At 37.0% G+C, this 27,103-nt stretch overlaps 3 protein-coding genes across 6 annotated transcripts in view; 1 reads left to right on the forward strand and 2 right to left on the reverse strand.

The window, feature by feature from the left end:
* The window catches only part of mst (misato mitochondrial distribution and morphology regulator), a 102,630-nt gene extending 80,875 nt beyond the window's left edge, over positions 1 to 21,755 (forward strand). Inside the window, exons 14-17 of one of the 4 annotated variants that reach the window (XM_089868418.1) lie at positions 5,147 to 5,280; positions 14,922 to 14,983; positions 18,534 to 18,598; positions 19,871 to 21,755. The gene's annotated coding sequence lies outside the window, so the exon portion shown is untranslated. Of the gene's footprint in view, positions 1 to 5,146; positions 5,281 to 14,921; positions 14,984 to 15,064; positions 17,654 to 18,533 lie in introns of those variants that run through there. The other 3 variants (XM_089868417.1, XM_089868415.1, XM_089868416.1) reach the window with 3 other exon arrangements.
* On the reverse strand, positions 887 to 24,346 carry LOC149692622 (ras-like protein family member 10B). Its single transcript, XM_089868430.1, has 3 exons — positions 23,821 to 24,346; positions 3,968 to 4,339; positions 887 to 3,821 (listed from the first exon to the last, which is right to left on the reverse strand). The coding sequence occupies exon 3, from the start codon at positions 3,756 to 3,758 to the stop codon at positions 3,147 to 3,149; it is 612 nt and encodes a 203-aa protein (XP_089724556.1). The 5' UTR covers positions 3,759 to 3,821; positions 3,968 to 4,339; positions 23,821 to 24,346; the 3' UTR covers positions 887 to 3,146.
* A 665-nt stretch (positions 24,347 to 25,011) lies between these two features.
* On the reverse strand, positions 25,012 to 26,710 carry LOC149692623 (proline-rich protein PRCC). Its single transcript, XM_089868429.1, has 5 exons — positions 26,232 to 26,710; positions 26,118 to 26,168; positions 25,500 to 26,045; positions 25,231 to 25,431; positions 25,012 to 25,169 (listed from the first exon to the last, which is right to left on the reverse strand). The coding sequence occupies exons 1-5, from the start codon at positions 26,496 to 26,498 to the stop codon at positions 25,083 to 25,085; spliced, it is 1,152 nt and encodes a 383-aa protein (XP_089724555.1). The 5' UTR covers positions 26,499 to 26,710; the 3' UTR covers positions 25,012 to 25,082.
* Positions 26,711 to 27,103: the final 393 nt, after the last annotated feature.

The raw sequence follows: 27,103 nt of genomic DNA on the forward strand, positions 1-27,103 counted from the left end.
TTAAATATAACTAGTAATAACAAATATATAAATATATTTGCAATTTAATTGGCACGTATTAATTATTTTAAATTATAGTGAACAATTATACGTACCATAAATTATATTCAAAAATATAATTAGCATTTTTATCAGATCTATATAAATGTTTAATTAATCTTAAGTTTGATTTAATGTTAAAATTAAATAGCTTAAAATTGATTAATTTTATATAACTATGGAGTAGATGACGTTGAGCGAATGTTTTAGTTGTGGTTTGGATATTGATCGATAGATTCTGTTTAAACGATTTTCTCTTAAATGTTGGGGGCCAAGTTCATCCCTAAAATAGCGGGGTCGACCTTTAGGCCAATAGATTGGGAGCTATTTAAAGATATCAGCCTCAGGTATTTTTTTTATTATTTTTCTTACATAGGTGACTTGTATTTGAACGATTTCATAGCTTAACTGAACCAATATCTTAAATATTTAATATCATTTAAGCGGTCTATATTATATAATATTACGTATTTAAAATAGAGACGGAAGTTTTTAGCTATACTTAATTTAATTAGAATAATTTTAATGTTAAATTTATAATAATTAAATAACACGATGGGTGAAGGGTCCCTCGGTATTTAAAAAAAAGTAAATAAATAAAAAATAAGAACTGTTCACGCTACTTGAAAGTGCTGAGCCATCATCCGTGTTTCTCGTAACCATGTGTTTTTAAAACAACTCCTGCCTTTTTAACGACACCAATAGCCGCGTATCACCAGATGCAAGAGAGTCACTCTGTAAATATAAAACTTACCAAAAATATTCTTGTTAACGTAAGCTATACATCTTTATCCAAAAACAAATTTTAACTAAGAATAAATAGAACACGACAAAATGAATTTTCTTAAACATTCTAAAACACTTTATTTATCAGTTCACACTTCGCGACAAATATTTTTTTTTACTTTATTTTTCGTCTTCAAACCCTTAATTCTTGTATTTTGAATTGTTTTTCTTTTTGGGTAGGGGGTCTTCGTATCATCGAAGTGGCAGCCATTTGTTTGCTCCTATAACAAGGAGGGTATATTTTATCAAAGGGAGCGTAAAACATATTTAAATATTTCATTCTCCCTTTAAATTATTTAACTGCACCATCTCTCTAAGTTAAAATTTATTTAATAAATTAAATAGCACATTTAATTAAAATTCCCCTTTAACGTAATCTATCGATTTTTATTTTATAAGGCTATTCTCATTAATATTTTCTAAACACACTTTTAACGTTTTGGGCTTTTCAATTGAAATTTTCGTTCAAAATTAAATTTTTTTTAACTGAAGCCCTTTATTAAAATTTGTTATATTTATGTCGCGTTTATTTTTTGTCGTTGTTTATTTCTCAGCTTGTTTTTTCGTATCAGCGCTAATTTTTTTTCTTTTTTTTTTTGTAAAATGAAAGACGTTATTTACACAATTAATTTATTTACAAAATAAGTTTAGCAATAATTAACCCGAAATTAATTTTCGACCAAGGCTTACCTCAGATTTCTGCCTTTACGTAATTAGCGTTTATCTAGAGTCCCCTAATTTTTAAAACACATTTAACATTCTTCGTATTTATTGGTATTGTTCTATATATAGTTCTCATTTTCTTAACAATTTTGAAACATCTATAGTTATAGTTTACAATTATAATCTGCATTGTTAGTTAGGCCTAACGACTTTTATAATAGCGTGCGTGGGACAACGACGGGGGATAAAACTTAACCATTTTAAACAAAGGAGTCTTACAATTATCCGACCCCTTCTATACAACAACTCGTTGATATATATTTCTCTAATATAACTTTCCAAATTTGTTATTTTTTTGGATTTTTATTTGTATCAATTTTAAAAATCACAGTAGAAGCCCTCTTCATTTATTATTATTATTTTCTTTTAATCTAAAGCCAATAGATCCAGTCAAGAAATCGATTTGGAAATTATAGCTTTTCTCGACTTGAATTCAATATGGTCACGTCATGAAATCAATTTGGAAATTATAGCTTTTCTCGACTTGAATTCAATATGGTCACGTCATGAAATCGATTTGGAAATTATAGCTTTTCTCGACTTGAATTCAATATGGTCACGTCATGAAATCGATTTAGATAAAATCGTTTTCTTGACTTGATAAAATTATGAAATCGATTTAGACAAATCGTCTTTTTTGATTTCACCAATGGTTATTTCAAGAAATCGATTTAGACAAATCGTCGAGTCGAGAAATCGATTTGCAATCGTCTTCTTGACGATCTGTATTGATTTAGATTCAATATTCATCTATTTCACAGTTTTACTTACCAACATATAATTTACTCCACAACATTTTTTAGTATTTTTACATACACTTAATGTAACATTATTCTTTATTCCCCCCCCCCATAACATTAAAATCTTCATGAACGACCCCTCAAGGTTGGATTAGGGTTAAAATTTTTAGTAACAGATAACGAAATAAAAAATTCCTTTTAAAATTAGTTTTAAAAAACACATGTTTGTTTTAGCCAGTGAGCAAATTTGACCGAAAGAAATTTGTAATATCCATTCGACTCAATCAAATAGTTGACTTTTTGTAGGTGGGTCAAAGGTCAAGGTTGTTTATAGTAACGTATTGAACGTATAGTTTTTCGATCACAGGTTGAATTTTTTTTAGTTAATTTATTCATTTTAAAACGTTGGTAAAAAACGAGTTTCATTTATTTATTTGAGTATGAAAAATTAGTCTTTTTTTTCTTAGTTTGGAAAGCATTAGAATTAATTACCGAAAATTAAGTCCATTTTAATTCAATTAATCCGTTTATACGACGCGGTTAATTTGCGAATGTTTTATAGTAAACATTGAAAAGCACCGTATACTATCCTAATTGTAAGTTATTTTTGATGCTAAATTTATGGGATGTATTTAATAATTAGTTAAGTCTCCGAAATAATTATTATTTAAAATTTAATGTCGTTAAAAGCTAGGTCTAATTATAACCTAATTAATAAACAAAGGATTTTTCAGGACCAATGAGAAAACGCGCCTAAACCTAAGCCTAATTCACAAAAAAAAGAGGATTTGCGAGAACCGATATAGAATTGCAATTAAACCGCGCGAAAAAACGTCATTAATTACAGCGCGATTAATCTCAAAGAATGACGCATTTATTTTCGGGTGGTGGGCCGGGTAATCCTTCGAAGCGGACAGTTCCCGGTGATGATTTCTGCCCGTAATCAACGTAGTCCAAACTCTTCATTAGTTCCTTGAAAAGCAACATAATATGCCAGTTGTACTTGGCTGAACATTCGACGTAACCGCACTTCCAATGCTTTTTGACCAATCCGGCCACTTCGCGCCGGTCACGGTTTTCGCTCAAGTCGTGTTTGTTTCCCACGACAAAAACGGGAATGTTTTGCATGTTGCGGCTCTCGTAGATTTGATCGCGAAGGTTCTTGACGTATTGAAACGTTTCCGGGGCATTGACGTCGAAGACCAGAACGTAAGCGCTGGCACTTCGAAGTCCGTAGAATCGAAACTCGGACCATTCGTACAGGGAATCCGATGGAAAGTAAGATATGACCGGGACATCCGTTATTTTAATCTCGTATAGTCTGTCGTTAACCACGACTGTCGGGTAGAATGTACCCTTGGTTTCGGTTGGCCGATACTCGTCCGTGAACTCGTTCCAAACAAACTGGTGAATGATGGAGGTTTTACCGACACCCGGTGCACCCAAAACCACCAATTTCACCAGATTCATTCCACCAGAGTTGAATGTTGGTTTAAACGACCACCTTCAACAACTTCACCCCGTACTGTTTGACTAAAGCAATATAATGAAACGCTATTTTATAAACTATAACAAATACAACAACCTTTAAAAAGTACAACGAATAAATCCCCACCATTTCTAAGCCTTATGTATAAATATAATATAGTTCTCCTAAAAATATATATATGTATACGTACTGTGTATTTAGACTGTATACTCCGTTCTCCAAATATTTGCATAATGTCTGCTACCATTTTTGATCCCGGTCATTGAAGGTCAAGAAAGCTGGGGAGACAGCCTGGACTGATATTGCTATTTTACGTTATTATAGGAAATATATATATTGCTGAAGGAAAAGGGAGGGAAAAGGATTTCAACTCTATACGATCCGGCTGCTATTTTAAAATTCTACGTCTTCTCTTTATTGAAATTGGAAGAAAACGATTTTGGCAGTTCATTGGCGCGACGATGATTGGCTACTTGTTCCACCGTGGACGCCTCTCTCCGTGACATCTTTCGCTCCAATTATGTCCTGTCCCGTTGTCGCCCTTCTTTTCGATCCTATAGATCTGTAATAAACAGAATACGAAGCCTCGTTAAAATTTAGTCAATTAGCGCGACTAAAATTACGCGTCAGTGAGGCGGAAACCTTTCAGACCCTAATTTTAAAGGAATGGTACAACTTTTAAGTTACCGAATTGATTTGTTAAGCCTTAAGGTGGAATTCATAAACGTCGGACGCAACGCAATTTAGTACAGGCAAAGGCAGGGCGTCGTGCGCAAACTTCCGCCTTTTGCCTGTACTAAATTGCGTGGCGCCCGACGTTTATGAATTCCACCTCAAATCTACATTTCGTTTAGATAATTCAACATGTTTATTTGAACTAGATGTTGAAGAAGCGTGGCCAAGTCACTTCGTGACTTTACTATAGTGATCAATTTGTAGGCCTCTGATTGGCTACACAACGTGTTAGAGAGTTACGATGTAGGCTATATAGTTAGTCTTAACATTTTGATAATTAACCGCATTAGCGTGAAACTTTTAACCTATTATAATATTAAATTACGTGTATTTTAATATACCTAATGGATATAAAATAACTTTATTATCTCTTCATTATATACCTAGTCCTGCCTGGAGAGGTAGACCAATTGGGACGAGGGTAAACACAATTTCGTTAAGCCTATTTGACGGTATATTGAGTGAGGGAAAAGTGGATGGTATTCTTCCTATCACCCAAGTTCTCTAACGCGTTATAGCGTGGAAACGCTCAATCATCTCCACTTTGAGCATTACCAATTTAAAATGATTTTTTTTATTCCCTTTCCCCTAGCTGTATATTTAAGCCTTGGCTAACTTTTATCTATTCCTATAGGTAAGGTGTGTATATATATCCGGCGTTTGATGACCTTAAGAGAGCCAACAACCAAAAGAGGCACGTGCTGGCTGAGTGTAGAAGTGCATTAGACGATGTAACAGTGAAGTAACCTATGACATGGACTAATTCAGGTTAGTTTTTGGATAGAGTTTACTTCGATTTATGGATTTCGTATTGAAAATATCTTGGGAAAGAGAGAGAGAGAAGAAGAAAAAAATACAAATTTTGATCGATGAATCGATTGATCAGGGGTTGGTTGGTTGTTCCAGGCTTCACCCACACTTTCGTAACGATATTATACGTATATATATCGATTTTTATATATATATATATATATATACATGTTATAGCATCGCCACGATTCTTGGCAGAAACTTCTAGATAACTTTTTCAAGCGAAAGGTACCCCCATTTATATAGACGTGGCTTGTTCATCAAACTTATTCTTAAAGCATCTATGAATGCACTGAAAACCAAGAGGAAACTTTTTGTAGTCGTTATAGAAAGAGCGTAACTTGAAGTAAATTATCCCAAAGGCGAATAATATAATGGAAAGTTAGAAAATAATAGGCCTAAATGTGAAGCAACAATTGAGAGTACCGAAAGAAAGTTATCAAATAAAAACCAGAACCAGCCGCAGTTCATTTAGACTTGGTTCTCTTTAAAAATAAAAATAACGTACATTCTGGATTCTAAAGATGTTTTGCCGTTTGTTCCTTTCGCACTCCATTTAAAAATAGGGTCATTTCAACTCTTAAAGATAGTCTTTATTACCGTCATAAAACTGCAGCTTAAAAGCTACGCAAGAACTCTCACAAATCTAGTGTCACATAATTTTGCCATATAATCTCAACCAGAACGGTCTAGATTTTCACAGCGAGAGGATGACCACCGTAATAATCGTTTAATCAGACCTTTATCGTAATAAAAAAGATATATCTGAGTGATTGCCATCTCGGAAATCATTTCAAAAAACCTAAAAAAAAAATGGTCGAGTACTAAGAAATCTCTAGACGTCCTGTCTGGAATTGAGTCTAAAAGATGTAATTTTTGTTGCGTTTGTCTCGCTGACACTAAACACGCGCTAGGTCTATTTTATTTTTTATTCTTAAGTTTTCCTTTATTTGTCAATTCTAGGGCATTTTTTCTTAAGCCTAATTTTGAAAAACTTAACATTAGCTCCTTTTTTTCTGGCGCGTGAAATGGAAACAAGGGGAAACGATGCGTTAGGCCTAATTTTGAAAAGTTTGAATTTAGGCTTAAGGTAAAACGTAAAAAAGTTGATGTGTTTTTATATTTATTTTTCATTCAATGGGGCTTATACTTTGACTTGTAGTTTAGTGTCGCTATCCCCGAGGTCGTTATTCTGTAAAACCAAAGAACAAGAAAAAATATAAGACGCTATGTATAGCATCCGGATTTTGGGCGCCCTGCTATAGGTGGTGCAGGCTGGATTTCTATCGATTTAAGGGGAATACACGATCCTCGAGACACTGGGACGAGGATTTATTTTCTCTTCTTTACTTTTTTAATCCCGCTAGAAGCTTCGAGATATCCGGGAGCAAATATTTACTAGACTTAGTCAGTTCCTCCTTAATATAAAGTATAAGGAATGGCAACCAGACCGACACGATAGCAATTTCATTCCAGGGACACAACGACCGTGGTTGATTAGTTCAAGAGCAGACGCTTCGTCTATGCCATATTTCTTGACAAGCCTAATTTGAAAAGTTTGAAATTTAGGCTTAGTACTCTGGATGGAAATTGCCTCGCACGTGCACTCAGAAAACACGACGCGCGTGGACGTTTTACCCATAATTCCTTTTAACTCTATCTTCGAGTTCAACACGTCCTCTGACCCCTTTTATTTATAGGGGGTAAGCTTCGAAATTAGGCTTTAGGGATGGATGAAAAGCTAATTTAGAGCATCTACGGTTATCAGCGGAATCTTTTCAGAGTCAGGACGGGTGTGTAGAGTCAAATCGGTTGGTTTCTTTGTACTCTTCATCCTTTCGCGCATTTTCCGCAAATCGATTTGAAGCGTGAGTCGCATTCTTTGGAAGTTAGAACGCGTCGATAGATATAGTCTAGCAAGCCTTCCGCTATGCACGGCCTTGGGTCGTTGCTTCAATCTCAATTTCCCCGCTAGAGTTTCTGCTCATTTGAGCCAGGGATTCGTCTATAGAGGAATGTCCACGCGCCAACCGTTCAATCAAATAGATGGCTACCTATTTGCTTTCATTCCTTGAATATCCTCGACTCTTACATAGAGCCGAAGAAAAATTTATCCACTTTATTATGCCAGTAGAAGTCTATCATCTTGAAGTAGATACTTTAGGCATTGTAAACCCTGTAGGGGACAGTGTAACTGAACGCTCTTGTCTCCCCTACTAAACCTCAGACCCCCACTTAGCCAATCAGGCGACTTCGTTCTCCGTGCATCCACTCTGTACGATTATCCGCCATTTTGAGGGAAAGGGGAGGAGCTATTCTTTAGGTACATCATTCTGTCAAGAGTTGTGGGGGGAAGTAAATGGCGGAATAACACTCACAAAACGCTACATTCAAATAACTAAACCACCCTGCGAATGTCATCTTGGTCGAACTAGAGTTCATTTTTCTCGCATCTGAAAGCAGTCTGTATTGCAATATATTTAGTAGGGAAATTGTATAAAGGATTTATAGACTTGGGGGGGGGGGTGTAGTCTATTGCTCTATAGTTATACGAGAAGTAAGGCACCTCGCTCTGTTATAGCTCGAATTCCGGAAATTTCTTGGCCTTCCAAGCTAGTCTTTCTTGGTTCTTTTCATATATCATATTCCTATCTGTTCCATTATAGAAGGAAAAGCTTGATGGATTCCGGTGAACCATTTCTCTTCGGATGCGCCGATCATCGAAAAATAGTTCGTCGTTGGAACTTCTTCTCTCCAATCTTTTTATTAGGTGGTCTTACTCTCTTTTTATCTTTTTGGTTTTTCGGCTTTGTTTTTTTTTATTTAAGTAACTTTTTTTTTCTTGTCGGGGTTTTAGTTCGCGGTTTTCTTTCGTTCTAGCCCAATTTGACAGCTATATGTGTGATCTGTCTAACTGTTAGAAACGTCAAAGAAAAAAAAGCTACCCAACCTTTCCGCTGTCCTTTATTTTTAGCCCTAACTTCGTAGTTTTATTTTTTAAAGTAGCGAAAGAAAGTTTTATCTGTGGTTATTCAGGATTAAAGTACGCGTCTAGTAAGGTTTAGCAATATCAAAATATGATGGTTGATTATTGTCGAATTATTTCTAGATTATTTTAGAAGTAGACTTAATTTAGGCCTGATTAGGCTTGGTAAAGTAACTCTAGATATCGTTTTGAAAACAGGTCCTAATTAGACTTAACGTGTAAACGCAACTTGTTTATGTTCGAATTTGAAAGTCGCCAACTGAAGTATAAACGTAAGTTAGTCTAAGATTAGGCTTATCGACGTAACTGTAAACTGTTTGAAAATACATCAATTCGACCCGATTTTGTTTGGATTTATCAATAATTAACTAAGATATACAAATATCTATCGAGATGAAGCGAAGAGCTTAACTTTGTTTGAACTACTCCTTTGTAGTTCTTAGATTCGTTTAATTAAAGACAAGTCTTGGTAAAATCTCTCTCGTGAAGCAAGTACTAGAGCAAGTATACTTGTAAATGAAAAGAAGCGGCGCAATGGCGGAGGTTTACTAATTAGGGCACGCTTCCAAGGCTTAGCAACTGCGGGGGAACTTTTGTTTCGTGCCCGGGGATTATTCGACCATTGAAGTTTTAAAATAACCACACAGCCAGCCAGCCAGTGCGTTCCAGTTCTGGAAACAATCGAACCCTAGCTCGTTCCATTCTATTCCTTTTCAATTTTTAAAATATTCTTTAATAAAAGGGAACCGGAAATAAGTATAAAATTAGGTTGGGAGCTCAGCTCGTAAGAAGTTCTGATTAATGTTAGGCTTAACTATCTTTTGAGTTTTACTGCAGGGTGCATACAGTTTTCTTCGCAATTAAATCCCTTTTCCTGAAGTAAACGACCTCCATATGTGTTTTTTTTTAAATTTTTTCATCCATCGGTTCAACGGTGTATGATACTCATTTAAATTCCAGAGAAACGTGACACTGCTGTTTTTCATGAATTTACCCAAATTCCATCATGAATATTTAGCCAAGGGTGTTGTGCATTTTCTGTTAATTTTATTTGCCTTTCGTTATAGTTTTTTAAGCATCTTGTAGATGCACTTCAATAGGCCTAAGCGTAGATTGTCTCAATTCATGCTTAGCGTTTTGCAGTTAATGGAGTTTTTTTGGGGGGGGGGGGAACAGATAGTCATTTCCACCACAGCCAGATAAGAAATGTCTTGTCGTTAAGACAAATCTGAAATTGGATTACTTATAGATAGAGTAAGGCCATCGCTACCTCATCTTCCACTGAATCGTCTGTTAGCCCAAATAACTAAGGCTAACCCTCGACCCCATATCGTGTCCGCGTGAGTTATCTCTTCTTAATGAAACCTTTAGGTCATTAGAAAGATACAGCGATGGTCGTTCTTACGTTCGTTCCCGGATAACAGACGCCTAGATGCCTCTCTCTCTGTGGGGGGAATGTAGTAACGTTAATGTAATTAACCGAAGTAGATCAATTTTGAAGTTTTTGGCCAGGGTCTAAAAGAATCCTGGGTAAAATGTTCGAGAGAAGGCCTAAATAGGAAGTTTTATTTTTAAATTAGGCCTAAGTAGTTAAAACATATTGTGCGTAAATTTCTAAGCCTAAATTGTATTTTTATTTTTTCAAATTAGGCCTAACTTTCAAACATTGTAATGTTTAGCTCGTGCGTTACGAAGTCTACATTGAAATCTTTTTCTTTTTTTTTCAACTATAAGGCTTAACGAACTAGAAGCATTGTTTTAAGCATACGGAATGCTATAAGCCAAAATTTTTAGATTAAAATTCTTCTCGAGTTTTCATTAAAATTGTTCGCGGAGAGAGAAATTCAAATAGCCCGGAGCCATGATGCAACGCAATAAAGAAAAGGAGGAATTTTTAAGTTTTTCTAACTCGGCGCATATTGAATCCCAAAAACCTTTGGTTTAATGTTAATCCTCCATCTTTTACGAAGGTAAAAAGAAGTTTTAAAAAAACACGGATGGTTTTTGGGTTGTAGAGTAAAAGTCGTGCGTAAACTTTGCTAGAACTAGTCTGGAGGCCAAAAGTTGTAAGGCGTTGTTAGGCTTAGCTAGGATACCAGGCTTCTCCTGATCGATTTCCACTCGCGGTATTATCAGAGACGGTGGTGTTTCGTGCTGTTCCAAAGGGGTAACCAAGGACGTAACGTATGTAACGGGGTAAGAAAATCGTACAACTTAAATTTAAAGATGAATGGCATAAGCTTGGATGTTTAAGCCTTTATTTGTATTTATTTTAAGACTACCAGTGTTATTAAATAAGGTATGGAACAGATTTTAGTCCCAGTATCATTAGAACGTCCATGGTTATCTGTTCTTTTCTCACTATCCTCCAGCAGCCGCGATCCTCCCAGCATCTTCCTGTCTCTTTGAGTCTGTAAGGAGGGATCGTTTTGGGCAGCTTTATTCTTCTCATCTCCGATATACTTTTCCCTCCCCATGTTCTGAATTTTCTCTCATATCTAAGATAGGTTTTTTTTTTGTCCTTTAACTGCCTCTTTCGTTGGCCCTCGTTCAATCTTAAGGTACTCCCCTTGTCATCGCGCTTTGATTGCTAACCCTAAAACGATATCAAGACAACCCATTCCACGCTTTCTTTTACCCCGCACTCGCGCCTCCAGGGTAATGTGCCTTATGACGCCCGACTCGGGTTTCTATGTCTCATTTTCCTCGCTAACCCCAATTTTTATGACAAAAGAGGGTTATTTTGCGCTCACCGTTATTTTGAATCAATTCGAATTTTGGTTTTATTTTAAAGAAATGATGGTCTAGATAAATCCAAATTAACTGAATTATATTGATTTCTTTTATTTGACAAATTGGAGTAAAATAAATAGGAGCTTTATAATTTTATTTCAATTCATAATTTGTTAAAAATTAGGCTTAGGATTTTGTATCTATATTTGGCGCGAGATACTTTCAAAATCGTAGTCTTTTTTAAAAATTAGGCTTAGGACATTTGTTTCATTTGGCGCGAGATTTATCACACGCGGGAAATACGCCTGGAATAACACAGTTGGAAAGTCAACTTTTAGGCTGAAAGCATCCCATGTATTTTCTACCAGCGCCTGTAGAAATGTTTAACCCGCTGAATGAATGAATGAATGAATGAATCTTTATTTGCCTTCTTAGTAGATCCCTTTTGAAACAGGGAGGAGCCACTACTGGCTCGCAAGCAATTGGTACATACCTTTTTTTTTTTTTTTTTTTTTTTTAGCATTAGAAAGGTAAGATTTACAAGATTAAATAAAATTAAATAAACAATATGAATATATACAATGAAACAATACATTTTGTATTTTGGTTTACTTCCAACGGAGTGAGAGGGGGCGCAGCACACTAGCAGAATGGGGGAGGAAACTGTTATTGTTTTTTAGGTAATGTTTTTGAACGGCGTTGATTCCAGAGGGTAAGAATCCTTTTGGTAAGTAAAATGTCGGAGGAGAATACGTGGGGATCAATGTAACCTAGACGAATCTCGAGTGTTGCAGCCCGAGTAGAATATGTCACACGGACCGAGGCAAAATCAGGGCATACCATGACTATATGGTGAACATCTTCAACCGTATTTGGACATCCAGGGCAAGAAGGGTCCCCTCCAAATATTGTTGAAATTCGACCAGTCGTAGGGAGGGACCCAGTCCGAGCTTGGAAAAGCAAGTGACTGCCTTTATCGTTGGAGTAAAAAGATTCTAGGCGTGGCGAAGATTTATGTGCACGGTACAGGGCGAGACTAGGATGTTTAAGCAGTTCAGTACGCCAAAGGTCTTCTGACGCCTCGAGAACGGATTTGTCGACAGCCCCGCACCATTCGTGCCTAGAGGTTAGGGCTGCACGGGACTGACGGCTCCCAAATTTGCGATCTAATTGTGTCATTCTCGTCATCCAATTTGTGTTTAAGCCCGAGAAACGAACATAGTCATACATTTTTTTTATAACACGCGAGGAGTCCGTGAATCGTAGTCGGCCCAAGTATCGCAATTTGCTTTTAGCCTCACGGTGCGCGAAAGAGGACCAAGCAAGCTCGCCATCTATAGCTGCCTTAGCAGTTATAAAATTTCCGCCAATCGCCGCCTTCCCTACCAAGAATTGGGACTGATCAAGGCGTAGCATTGTGGCTTGACTGAGGCATAGTACATCATTAGCGTATGTAAGGCTTGGCACCGCCACCGCTTTCCACAGCGTCCGGGTAACAAATAGTGAATCATACGAGTGAAGACCTTTATGTTTCACCGCTCCTTTTAGTCTATTGGCACGCATTTGTATTTCCCGTTCTTGTGGTTGAAGGTAAGTTAAATCTACGCTAAGACGAGTACCCAAATACGTGACCTCCTTGGCTTCTACCAATGGTTCGTTTTGGATGTAGAAGGTCGGTTTTTGTGCTTCGGGTAGTGGGCTGAAATCTAGCACCACACATTTGCTCGGGTTGAAAGAGAGTCCCATATCACTCGCGAAATCACTACATGTGTCCAGAAGGTGTTGGAGCTCGCAATGGGAACCGCCTGACACGAAAATATCATCGGCAAAGAACATGCCTGGTAATTTAAAGTTTAGTTCCGTGTATACCCGATGCTGGAAATTGAAGCCCTCGTCAGAAGCACATAGGCGACGTTCTAACGGTTCAAGGAAAAGATCAAACAGCAATGGCGATAGCGGGCAGCCCTGCTTAAGGCCCACAGTGCTTGGTATCAGGCTGGTGTTGACTCGACCCAGGTTGAATTTGTAGAGTGTATCGCGGTATAGGATCCGCAGATGGTTTACAAACGCGTCGGGAATTCCAAGGTTACTCAGCGTATTCCACAACTGAGATCTATTCACTGTATCGTATGCACGTTTGAGATCCAGAAAAGCTATCAGTAGGTTGCGATTTTCCAGGCGGGCGGTTTCAATGAGTTGGGTTAGAACATATAGATTATCAGACCCGCGGCGATCTGTGCGAAAACCATTTTGAAGTTCCCCTAGAATTCGATTCTCTTCAACAAAGTGATTCAAACGATCTCGTAACATGGCCATATACAGTTTCGAAAGACATTGGGACAACGCTATAGGCCGGTATGAGGAGAGATCCAGCTGGTCTTTATCTCCACCTTTAAAAATTAATCGGATGTTCGTGACAGACCAGGATACGGGGATGGTACCTGACCGGAAGATCCCATTATATAGCCCACATAGAATCGTCAGTGGGTACTCGGGTAGGCTTAATAGGAGCTCATTGGTTATCCCATCTTCACCTGCTGCCTTTCCCCGTGGTAACTTTTTGATTGCGTAAGTTAGCTCTACCAGTGTAATTTCTTCCATTAGTCGATCAGCTCCCCCAAGTATGGGTGGTATAACGGGAGTAAGAGTTAGACGCTGATGATCTAGGCGAATGGTTTCATCCTGAGCTACAACAAATTCTTCCAGTCTAGCCTTAATGGCGGTTGGGTCAGTAAGGATGAGCCCACTAGCCGATCTGATATTGGAAGTTACGCTGTCCTGATTTCGGTCTTTAAAGAGACTCCAGAATTTTTTACTAGCCAGGGATCCAGCCTCCTTAATTTCTAACGCTGTCTTCTCATTAATGATCTTTATTTTTTGTGCAACCAACCGTTTCACCGCTTGTTTCGTCTGCAAGTATTTGGTCCATAGGGAAGCTACATACTCCTTGGTGAACGAATTTGATGTTTTCGCCACCTTACGATAGGCCTTGTTCGCTTCTTTTCTCCTTTGGATGGCCATCTTAACTTCCGTATCAAACCAACGGCGTTGGACTCTACATCTATTACCCACTGCAGTTATCCCCAGAGTCTTTGTGGCAGAGTGAAGAGCACCGGAGTTCAAGGAGAAGCCAGAGTTTAGGGGCTACTGACTAGAATACAAATATCTGTTTATAAAAACCGTCCAATAAAAAGTAAAAATTACATTGGAAATTGGCAAAAGCGTTTTATTTGAAGAAGGATTTCTTTTTCTCTCTATCTCGCTCATAAAGAGAGATGAAGGCAGGGGAGAAAGAAAGAAAAGTTATAAAAGATTGGACCAAGGGGTTTTTTTTGGGAAAGGGGAAGGAGGATGGATTCCCAGAGGAATCAAGCTCATAGGCTATTACGGCGAAATTGTTCAGATATATACTCAGTTTTTCCCCCCTTATTCTTTCTCTGGGGGCATTTTTCTCTTTTATTTCTTCTCACGCTAAGATGAAGAGGAACTCTTTCCCCTTTGTCTGAAATCGCCACTTCCTAAACGGAAATAGAATGGCTGACTATATAGATACGCCTTGTACTGATCTAGTGGGGTTTTTGGACACCATCCGCTCATCCCTAGACAGTTACAAAAGAGGCATCTATTTCCGACTGCAGTTCTTACTATATTTTATATGAACTCTCCTATTTTTTAGGTCTAAATTGCTAACCCTAAATCGCGTATAAATCCACACCCGTTTCGTTTCTATGGCAACGTCATATCGGGAGTGTTTGAAATTTAGGCTTAAAGTGGTGAATTTTATCGCTAAGCCTCGGTCATTTAAAGTTTCTACTTCACGAGCTTTAACGTCCGATTATAAATCAAAATCAAACTTAATGCTAATTTCTTTGAATTTCAGATGTTGATAAAGATGAAACTACGAACTGAATTCATTTGCATCCATAATTGACAAGAGTCAAGGTATGTTCGAATATATTTCGATAAAAGCGTGGTCATAAAGGTTGTCTAAGCAAAGGTTTATATTAAATATGCCTTACTTAGAACTTTCGTCGAAACCTTGCTGATAGTTATAAATCTACCGTAAGATTCTAAGCCTCGGCTATGTTTTTTTTTTTTTTTTTTTTTGGTCATTAATTATTCGAGCTGAAAAGTCACGCTATCCATTAAATCCCAGGCTGTCCATGCAACCCTGCACTTAAGGGAATAGACCAGACTTTATTGCAACTCATCTAATATTAAAGAAATAAACTACAGTTTCCTTTTTCTACTAAAAACATGGATCATATAGATCCTAAAGGGGGATAGGAAAACGGCGGGAGATAATTCCACGTGATCGTTGGGATCATCTAAAGGTCATTCTAAATTTCACGTTCTGTTTAAAGATAGGCACGAGAGGAGGGAAGTAAATGAAATACATGTATTCCCGAAGCTCCGGTGACAAAAATTACTTCTGATCTAGTCCTCTTTAGGATTATAGAGTCCATGATGCTCCTAAGCCTAACCTAGTAAAAATAAGTTCAGCGTGCAATTTTAATACACGAGTCACACTGTATTTTTTTCACTTGAATGATAAGCAAGCGAAAGACGCGTTGCTTGCAAGAAAACAACTTCTAAATCCTTTTTTTTTATTTTGGAGCTTGGAAAACTGCAGACCATAAACTTTCATCTAAAGAGATGGAGAGATTGACAAAAAAAAAGAGTGAGAGAAAGAAAAATTCTCTGTGTCCGAAATATTTTTGCTTTTGAAGTGCTGAGTGGACCAATAATATTGCAGAGTGATTTACACTAGTTGTTAAACGGCTTAACGGATTTTAATAGATAGACAATACACGTGACATTTCGAATATTTTTTATTGAAGCGCGTAAAGTTAAATAAAATCAAACAAGGCTTAGGGATTTTGGAAAGTATATACAAATATATGAAGGATAAACTTATTGTTTGTTATTTACTTATGGAGCCAGTCCATTTATAGAAATAGATGGGGGTGGGTCCTTCTACGATATTATTTGACAATTCACGAAGCAAGAAAAACGAGAAAAACGCGTCTAAAAGTAACTCGATCGAGTAGAAAATTCTCGAATGTGTAAACTCGGGGAAAGTTACTTTGAAGGCGTCTTTTGAAAGAAGAATTTGAACGGAGATACGATAGGATAGGATAAACTGAGTATTTTTCTCCTCGTATATTCTATAGTGAATTGTTAGACCAAGGCTTAGACCAGGGCCCCCGCAAAATGCCCTATTCTTTTGGTTTGTTTATCTTTCGCGCAATATTTTCTTTCGGACGCTATTAGAGGAACCAGATAAGGAAGGGAACATGAGGGGGGGGGGGTGATTTTCTATTTCCACGGATCGTTTCAGCCTAATTTTTTGGAAAAGAAATCGATTCCGCGGTGTCTTGTTCTCCTCGTTATTCAAAGGCGTAGTTGAACCTCTTTTAATGGAAAAGTAAATATTCTTTGACCACCCCGCGCCCGCCCTTTTCTCGCAGATCTCGCAAATGAATGATTATCTCCCAGTTCTTTTCGAATAAGGAGACTCTAGGAGGGAGACGAGAGGAAGTTCAATTACGCGATTCTCTCTCTCCCCACCCACCAGGTGCGCGCGCATATACGCCTTTCATCTCCTCTTTAACTGGTAGAGCGAGAAAACGGACTTATCAGCTATTCGTTTAAAGAGACACGGAGGTAGTTGTGACTCACTGATTGGGATATCCGGGGGTAGAGTACCGTTTTTTGAAAAGAGGGGATACGTCGGTACATTTTTTCCTTCTCCCTCTCGTAAAGTCTCCCTGAGTAAACTAAACCTCGCGCCCCTAGGCTTAGGGTTTTCTCGTGTTCCCATCCTATTCATTTTGCGCGCAAATCTCGTTACATTTACCAGCAGTATTTCTGTTGGAATGCCTTCGTCTTATCTCTCGATTGTTTAATTTGCGAGTAGTTTAATTATTAGATGGATGATTGCGTTAGTACGAGAATGATATTTGGGCTGAAAACACATTCTTTTGCCTGAATTACAGGCTCTGATTTTGGTTGTTTTTTAATCTGGAAGGTAAACTTAATCAACATTCCGTGGGAAATTAATTACTCGAATTAAAGTGGAATTTATTTTTCGCTTGAAATTAGAAATTGCGAGGGTTCATAAAATTGGATAGATAACAATTTTATCTATAAATCTATGAAAGCATTTAACCTTGTCGCTTAAATCACCCGAGTTCTGACCCCGGTGAAAATACTCAATTCTAAATAACTTAGACCTGAGATCTCTGGGTTGACGAATGCTCTAGTTTTATCATTTGGGTTCCAATTTTCGTAAGATCCATTATTTAATTAGACTAATCCTCTATCTCTCTCTCTGCCCGCAATGCATTTTTCCAGGCCATCAACTCTAAGCTTACGGAACTTCTATTTGATTAACAAAATGAATTCCCTCATTCCACGAGAAAAGAAAGAAAGAATAAAAACCATGCAAAAGTGTACCTTAGGCAAATACACGACTATTTCTTCAGTGGCTCTCTTCGGTGATGAGGGAAAACTTCTTTCTCTTTTTCTTGTAGGTTTTGGGGACGCATTTTTCTTTCTTAATAATGGCGGGAATTGCGAAAGTAAATGTCATATCGTCCCAAAAAAAAACGGAGCTTAGACCGAACCGAGGGTCCAATCTTTCTCATCCCGTGATTCGGTTCGGAACGCTGACATATCTTTCTTTTCTTATTAAATTCCATCAAGAGACGCCGTTTATTTGTATTTCATTTTTTTTTTCATCTTGTGTTTTTTCTTCAGCTTTCAGAATCTTTTTTTCCTTTCTTTCTTTGGGTGAGACTGAGAAGAATCCAATATTAGAGAGTGAAGTTTCTTTGCCCAAGGACTTAAATTTTTAAAGAGGACCCGCGAAAACTATTTTGCGACGCCAGCACGCTTGGGAGAATACTTTGCTTCCACCAATGAGCAGAGTGCCTTATTCAACTAGTATTAAATAACCAAGGCTTAACGTATTTATCAGAGGATACGTGATAAACTAGGCCTTGAGGACGTTGAAGTTTTCTACTTCCTGCAATAGTTACGATGGAAGGAGGTTAGTTCGAATTGCTTCCTGTCTTCGTTTGACATTGATGGACGCGATGTCGGAAACTGGCAAAATAGATCCGTCTATTCTTGTAGATAACTAGTATTATATATATTAATATATACACTTTCACCCAATTTTCTCTCTCAAAGCGAGTTAGCTTGTTGGGTCGCGAATGATTGAAATGCCTATTTTACTCTAGTTTAAAAACAGTTAGCATTGCGGATTTTTTGACACCCTCGAGGCCCTCGAGCAGACAAAGCACGCGCAAAATTGGAACTTAAAAATAGGCTTAAAGAGTTTTGACGTATTCTAAAAACCACGTGACATCACGAAAAGACCCGCGAAATGTCGAACTTTAAAACAAGGCTTAACTATTGTTTTTGAATTTTCTTCTATACTAGACCTATATAGTCTACGTCATTTTAAAATTGGTTTATCTTTTAGAGAGCCCATGTAGATGTTTTCTTACTAAGTGTCTGTCAGTAACAGGTCTCTATCATCAAGTTATGGTAAGTGTTAAGGTACATTTTCTTTAAGCCTTGCATCCTCATTTTAATATCATTACCATCCTGAGTGGCCCAATTCTTGTATATATATAAAAAGGCCTTTCTACCATGGTTCTACCCCATTAAATCGATGTCTACTAATGCTGCTAAAATAAAAAAAGAAGAAAAGATAGAGTCTCTAGTATTAGGATGGCCCCATTGGTTCTCTTCCCGGACCACTTGTAGATACAGAGGCCAAGCAAGCAGCCTAGTAAACCATTAAAGCGTAGAACCGCTTTACACCCTCTTCCTCATAGACAACTTTTCCTTAGTTTTTCTTTTCTTGGGGATGTTTTCTCTCATCTTGAGCTTCCCTGATGCACCACCTCCCCCCTCCCCATCTTCCAGGCCTCTTCCATGCAGTCTCTCATAATCAAATCGGCCGGGGGATGGTACGTAGTGCTTTTCTGCCTGATGCCAAGAATTTTATTTTATATCTGTTCTTCTCTCTTATTTTTTTTCTTTTTTTACTCGGCAGTTTTGCTTTTGAGTAAAAACCTCTTGTAGATTATAAGCATTTTTCTGAAGTTTTCTTTATTTTTTTTCTCTTGTCTCGAAATTTTCTTAAAGAACACCAATGTTCCTTCAAGCACTTTCTCTTTCGTGCCAAACACTTTATATTTTATCCCCAATCCGAAGACATTCCTAAAGCCCGTCTGCGCGTTCTTTGTAAGTAACCGAGTTTACCGATTCTTTCCCTCTAAAACGGTGATTTTGATTAATGGCTCCGTATTAGTGTAGAATTAGCAAGTATGCCCTTTGAAAACTAGTTAACCAAATCTCGAAGTTAACCAAAATTGTAATTTAAAACGCATTCCCGGCTCAATGCCTCAGAAGTCCAAACTAATTCGTGTGAGAAAAATTTTAAAAGATAACGAGCGATGATTGGTCAACAAAATAATCTAGATAAAAAGAAATCGAGACTTTCCGCCGCTTTGAACTAAATTAATTTTGAATAATTAGAACATTAATGTCAATACGTTTCCGGATGTCTTTATCACCCACCGTTAAGCCTTGGTTATTTATAACTACTTCTTCTAAAGAGCGGGAGCTAATAATTGAACTGTGACTCGTGGGTGGGTTAGACTAATTTCCCCCTTCCTCATTAACAATGGGAAAATATATCTTCTATTTCCTTTGTATAGTTAAAACTGTAAACGCGTACGTGTCCCGCGGCGAATAAATTATGCCGGAAATACCATTATCACTTTTGCCGTTTCGTGATTTTTATTAAAGCAGGTGTCCGAGATTGCCTCGCTTCTATGATGATTCCTCTAATGGAACCAGAAAGATATGGCAAGAGAAGAGAAGGGACTTTCACCAGCATCCTCTTAATATCCTTTGCTCTTCAGCTTCTATTTTCTCCTATGTCTCTCTAACTCTTGTTTAAATCGATACCCAAGCTAGCAACCCCTTCTTAAAATAATGCTGCTTGGATACATTACGCTAGCCTTACCTTACCTTTAAACAGACTCTGCTATGAAAGTAAATTTAGGCCTAGTATTACCTTTATACACTAGAATGCTAATTTCCTCTGTAGCTCGCGCGTTATTATATATTTGGTCACGTGGACAAAGCGCGCGATCTCCCAGTTTTTCCCATCCCCCATAGAGAATATTTATAATATCCTAACTGCATCCTTCTGTAATATTATTATTTCTTGTTGTATTGTTAGAGAATTTTCCACGCATTGAAGATCATGAGAAAACTAAAAAAACTACCCGTATCTTTTACCTAACTTCAAATATTTCCATTTATTTTTTTTTTTTTTTTTCAAAATATTCCTGATAAGGGTTTACGTATATATACTGTATATTTATTTTTCCTCCATCCAAAACTATATCTTTTTTTAACGCAAAGGCTTAGGTGGAAAGGTTGTTTTTCTCTTGATTTCCCAAATGAATTCCCGTTCCCAAAAATAGGGATTACTTTACAGCCCTAGAAGTTTAGGCAGGAAATGCTTTTTAAATTAAGGTAAGAGTCAAATTAATTACGACTTCCAACAGATGACTGCTGTTTTAACGAGGGTGTAAAATTTATTTACGAAAAGATCCGCAAAACAAACGTAATTTCTCAAAACGTCACCGCGTAGTGTTTATAATTGAAAGTCCGTCGCCATAGTTCAGTAAAACAAACATTTATGGCTTATGAACAGTCTTAAATCTTTCCGGCCTCTCTCGTGATCGCTATCATTAATTTTAGAGTCTACGACATTCGTTTTCCCGCCAAAACATCTCGAGACTTATCAAGTATCTTTCACTCTCGCAATCCGCGAATCGAAGTGGTTGGGGGTCCTAAATTAGGCCTAATGTATTGAATCTCTTCTTTCCGCGCGCGCGTGCGATGAAAGATTTTTCTAAATGGCCTTTCGTGTACCTATGGTAACTTCTTATCTATAGGCCGGTAAACGTTAATCCTACTTTTTCAAACACGGGGATGGTGATTAGGCTTATACCGGGACTGGGGAGGAAAAAATTATCTTCCTATCTTTACGACGCTTCTTTTGGGATATAGAACTGCATGGCTTTATAGCTGAAAGCTATCTATTTTGCCAGGAGAGACGCGATTTTATGGTGTCCATAGGGCTTGCGGAATTTGATAGGGCTAGGGTTAACCATGGTGCTACTAGCTAGCTACCTTGTTGTAATATAACCTATTTTACGTAGTCTATGGTTTAATATATTGATTTAGAAGAACATTATTTGAAGTGAAGCGCGAGTTGAACGTTTCAGACTCTTTCCTACAAGTAATGGACTTCGTAAGTCGCTTGTTTTGTTGTCTAAACCGTTGTTTAATGGCTTATAACGAAAACTCTCATCGCAAAACCGGGAATCCAATGAACTTAATCCGATTTTAGGCTTACGAAACGCCAAGGCTTAGAGAGTTCAGTTTGGAGAACGGGATATTCGGAATTAGAAAATGGGAGAAAAGCTATTTCGTTTTCGATTAAAATTGCAAATCGTTAAAAGGCTTAACTGACAAGAACTCGAAAGTAATCGGAATACTTGGGCTGTTTAATTTTTAAATTTATTTAATTATGCAAAAATAATTGTTGTTTTCCAACATCTGGTATTTAAGCCTACTTTTAAATGGAGTGAATTTTATTTCAAAAACAAAGTTAGGCTTAAGGCTCGTTTTCATAGAAGCTAGAAAATTCGAAAACGCTCACGCTTCACGAGCTTGAATACGCGCGGTAATGTATTTTTTTCGAACGTTTCCGCTTTCGCTCGAAATTTTCACGCAACTCGCGCCTATGAAAACGAGCCCTTAGCCTCGTGAACAGCTTTGATATTACAAGCCTCTTTTTGGAATTTCTATTTTTGTTTTTTTTTGTTTTTTTTCGTATTCCTTTGGGGTTTGGGAAAAACTTTTTGGGAAATGAAAGTTGAGGGGAGAAAGACTCGAAGCGTAAGTTATTCCTGGAAACTCTCGTGCCGAAACAGAACAAAAAACATCTTTCATATTTGATTAAAGAATGACCTCCATACAACCAACAGAATTTTTTTTTACTGTTTTTTCTTTTATTTTTGTACCCCAGCAACTATGCTATTTATGTCTATACTTTTATAGCGTAAGTTTTATCTTAGTAAAGCCCCAAACTTTCCGAGGAAAACGAGGTTTCGACATAAATTTTTGATGCTTTCAGAGAGAAATAAAAATAAAAACAAAAATACTGAAAAATTTTCGAATAACAAATTATTATTGATGAAAATTTGATCCTTTAACGTTTGGAAGTAGTGAAATATATTTAAAATAATTCAAGAGGATCGATTTAGCGTTAGCCTTTTTATAGGAGAACGTAGATTTTTATTTTGTATTGATTTTAGGCGAATATGTTGTTTTTATTTCTCTCTCAGTTCATCTTTCATCTCGAGCTTCCTCGAATCCCCCCCAAAAGTCCCAAAAATCCTTGGGATCATGAAACTGAACTTATATCTTATTTTTCTTCCTTTATTAATGATCCTTTTATTATTTAACTTATAACGAATCATTGGGCTGTATATATTTATTCCCTCTATATATTCAGATTGTCAAATATTTGACTTTAGGGACTTCGGTAATAGAGAGTTCGGACAATTTCCAAAATTCCCAAACGTTTCCAAAACGTATTTTTCCATTTATTTTTCAAGAAAAGATATATCAGAACCTAGCTCTAACACAAATCGAAATCTAACGATTTCTGTTGCAATTTCGAGTTTTCGACTTTCGCCTTGACCCAAAGGGTGTTGACCATTTTGGGAGGTGATTTATGGGTCATCGAAAGGGCGTTTATAGTCCAGTAACTTTTACCTCTGTAGGGGACTGGCCAGACCTGTCAACTTTCGCGAGTAACGAGTGTACTCTGGCCGGTGGGTGTTACTGTTTTTGAGTAACGGGTCTAACGCGGTCAAAGTAATTAGATCAAGGATTCCAAGGTTAAGAAAAATCCATCCTATCGATTTGTTTTAAGTGGATATTGAAGTTTTCTAAAAGAGGTGTGGTGAGTAAGTGGATGGGTGGGTGGGTCACGGGGTTACTACATGATTTTTCACTTCATCTTGGTTGACATAGAGATAGGTTGTACCATGGGTTTAGTATTGGTTGTATCGCGAAGAGTATTGGAAGGTTCGGGAAAAAAATACGACAAGAAAATCTTTATACATTTAGAAGTTGAACTACTGATACATCTTTGGTCTACCCCGTAACTTTGTCACTTTTTGACCTATTTTGACTCTCTTTGTCTCATTTTTGAGCTGGTAATACCCTCTACACGTTGGTAAACTTATTTCTACAATAATTACAGTTTCAAAATCTCTAAATTGATTATGAAGGTTGGGTCGTTAAGGAAAGCTTCATTCGGAAGTTGAATTCTATTACTTGTTGATATATTTTGACTCTATTTGTCTCAATTTGAATCTGATAATCCCCTCTACTGGTCGGAAAACATTTCTCTTACTATTATAATTTCAAAACCACCCAAACTTTTTGTATGATTGAAAATCAACCTAACTAATTCACCCCAATTTAAAGGAAATAACATCTAAATTTATATAGACAAGTGTTAAAAGACACCCTTTTATAGTAATTATAAAAGATATATAAAGACGACCCCGCTTTTAACAGGGCTATGGAAACGGGTACCAAACGGCTTATCATAACTGGACAAACACGAATCTCTAACTTTAAATACGTAAGATTAAACTCACCTTCAATTCCTCGTGAATCCCCAATCCTTTGTAATTTAAAAGCACAGAGCACAGTGGCTAAAATTCGGCCATCCACGGTAAGGTTCCACCGCGACCTCATCGGCTTTCTCTCGGCGGAGAGAACGCCGAAGCATCCGACCCTCGTGGTGAACTCTCTCTACTCGAAAATACTACTAAAGAGCCCCAAAGAGATTCCTGTTGGAGAGAGAGAGAGACGGGACTGCTAGAGGCTGATCGCTCTCCTCTTCCAGCGTCGCCCCATCACCATCCCCTTCTCCTCATCTCTCTGACATACGTGACTCTTTTCTCGCTAGAGTCGCTCCGCATAGAGTCGAATAGATCCGAGATAAGGGGGCTCGCGCGCTCCTAAAATGTTACGCTATGAATTTCTCCCACAGCGCTACAGATGATGGAGAAAATTCTTTACGCGCACTTGGGCTTTATCTAACTTTGGAACGTCGTAACTCCGGTATATTAAAAGATACTAGGGAAACGCCTTTAGGGTATCATAGTTCAAATTCTCCTTTATCCATCCGATCCAACGATACTAAATACTTTAGGTTTACTTCGACTCTCGAGGTTAAGATAATAAATCGTAATACGCTTTAAAAAACAATTAATTTACCTAAAATAAATCAGAAGCGACGCGACTAAAATTTCGTTAAGCCTTGTTTGAATTTTTTTATTTCGCGCGCTTTCTTCACCCAGGGCCGGAAATAAGAAAAATTTCTTATAGGACATGTGTCCAGTGACCCCCTGTTTGACTGGAAAATTTATAGGACATTGTCCACTGGAATGTGCAAAAATAGTGTCGCATCTCCATAGTCAAGCTATCAAAACTTGAGAAAATTTATTGGTCAAAATGTCCAGTGACCCCCTTAGTTTTTTAAAAAATTATGGGACATTTTAAAATTTTATTGGACAATGTCCAGTGTCCTGTGCTTATTTCCGGCCCTGTCTTCACCATTGATTGTAATGTCACGTGATTAGCGCATGCGTATCTCTATTGTTAAAATATTCATTAAGCCTTGGTTTGTTTTTTTGAAATTGCGCGCGGGCATGCCAGGCAAGCGATAAGCCTTTGCTTTTTAAAATTTTGAAATTGCACAGCTTTAAGGATGGTTGGTATAAGATCACGTGATTTGTGGAAATGCATGAATAAAGGAAATAACAAGTACATTTTGTAGCATCTTTCAGTATACAAATGAAATATCAGCATTTTTATTTCTTGTAAAATGTATTTACAGTTACAAAATATGAATTTAAAAACCGTATTTTGCTTGAGTTTGTTGTCTAGTCATTCTATTCATGGCCCATTGATTTTTCAGTTCCAATTCTCTTTCTTTAGCCTGAAAACGATCAAAATTAATAATTTCATGACATTTAGAATTCTAAAAGTTAAATAATTACTTGATAAGCCAAATAAGTAATTTGATGTTTTCTTCTAGATTGGGCACTGGGCATTCCAGTTTTCTTATGAGATGTTTGAGCTTGTTCAACTGAAATTGATTTAAGCCATTCATCCTTATTAGGCAATTGATCAGCAGCATTAATCTCAATGAAATTAATATCCTCCGAGGCCTTTTTCTTTTTGCCAGTTAATCTTTTAAACTGAAATGGTTTAAGATATTTTAGAGGCCTTGTTTTATGTTGTTTACTAATAATTAATTTATACCCACCCCTTCATCCGCAAATAATTCAGGACCTTCTGGTATTGTTACTGCGGATGAACCACCACTTTCTTCATATTGTTCTAACCAATCATCGGAAACATCTATGGGTTGCTGATGGACGTAATTAGATACTGGTTCAGGGTTTATGGGTTCACGGGAGGGAACACTTTCAAAACTTTTAGGTAACTCTAATCTAACAGTTGGTATTATTTCTGTTGGAAGTGATGGGTAAGAAGATGGTAATTCATCTTTTTGATCCAATGAGAAGAAATCTGTAACTTCTTCTTCATTGTCATCATCGCTATCATTTTTGTGTTCAGTTTTTTTTAACTCTGTTGTTTTTTTAGTGGCTAGACTTCTAGGTATGATGGATGTGGTTTTAAATGGGGTTATTGCTGGTCTGATTGAAGTCACGGGTGGTTTAATGTTGGGTGTCATTTTGTTTTCAGTTGGTTTTTGTTTACTCAAAATATGAGGGGTTAGTTTTCTTTGTGCCTCTTTCAAGTTGAAGTTTTGAGGTTTTGGAAGAATTCCTAATAAACCTGAACCTTTCTGAGATTAAAGAACACTTAAAATGATTAATTACTTCCATTTTATTAACCTAATTTAATTTAATTTATTTACCGGAGCAAGTTTAATTTTTTTGTTTTTTATCATATCCTCATCATCTTGAAACTGATTATAATGTTATCAATTATAAATATTTAATATTTAAGCTCTTGATGATTTTAAACTTACTTCATTTAAGGACGGAATTGTAATTTTGACAGTGGGTCTCTTTTTTGAAGCTGGGTTGGTTAAGGATGGAATATCAACATCATCTTCAACAGTTAAAGGTATTTCCGGTTTTTTAGGAGGGGGAAGTAAATTGAAAAGATTGGATTCTTCTACTTCTTCCCGTGTTGAAGTTTCTGTTATTAATGTTGGATTAGTTTCGGTAGTATCTTCAACTGAGTCAGAGTCACTGTCATCATCACCACTGCTTGCATATGCCACAAGAGACATGACTTTTATATTTTATTATACACTTTGAAAGCAAATATTTTTATTAACTAAGTAGTTATCATCAAAAATAAAACTTTAACATTAACTTATTTATCTTAATGAGTCAAAATATACTAATTAACGAGGTTAAATTCTAATAAACACTAAATATTCTCCAATAATAAAGCCTCTACTTGACCTCACAACGTAAACACGATAAGCAGACGATATCTAGTTTAGTTCAGTTTGTTGAGAAGTTGGAGGTACAGAGTTGCAACACCATGGAGTATTTATACCGTATAAATACTCCATGCGTATAAATTATACCGTTGCCTACGTTAATCAAGGCCTGTGCGCGGCGCCGATTTTTATTTTTATTTTGGCAATTTAAGTTGCCAAATTCTCTCACCTGAGGCGCTATTAGCTGGACCTAAATAATTTGAAATGTTCATTTTCTCGCGCTTGGAATTTTAAATACTCATTTTCGCGCTCGTTTTGGTCCAGCTATCAATGAAATCTCGCGGTAAAATAAGGAGAAAATAAGAAGTCGCGTTTCTTAAAAGTCCCCCTTCGAAACTACCGTGCACAGGCCTTGATTAACGTAGGCAACGATTATACGCTTCATA

The sequence above is a fragment of the Phalangium opilio genome, unplaced genomic scaffold, assembly GCF_054372755.1.
Source record: "Phalangium opilio isolate 3A_F unplaced genomic scaffold, DU_Popi_V2 ptg000024l_1, whole genome shotgun sequence".
Taxonomy (NCBI): domain Eukaryota; kingdom Metazoa; phylum Arthropoda; class Arachnida; order Opiliones; family Phalangiidae; genus Phalangium; species Phalangium opilio.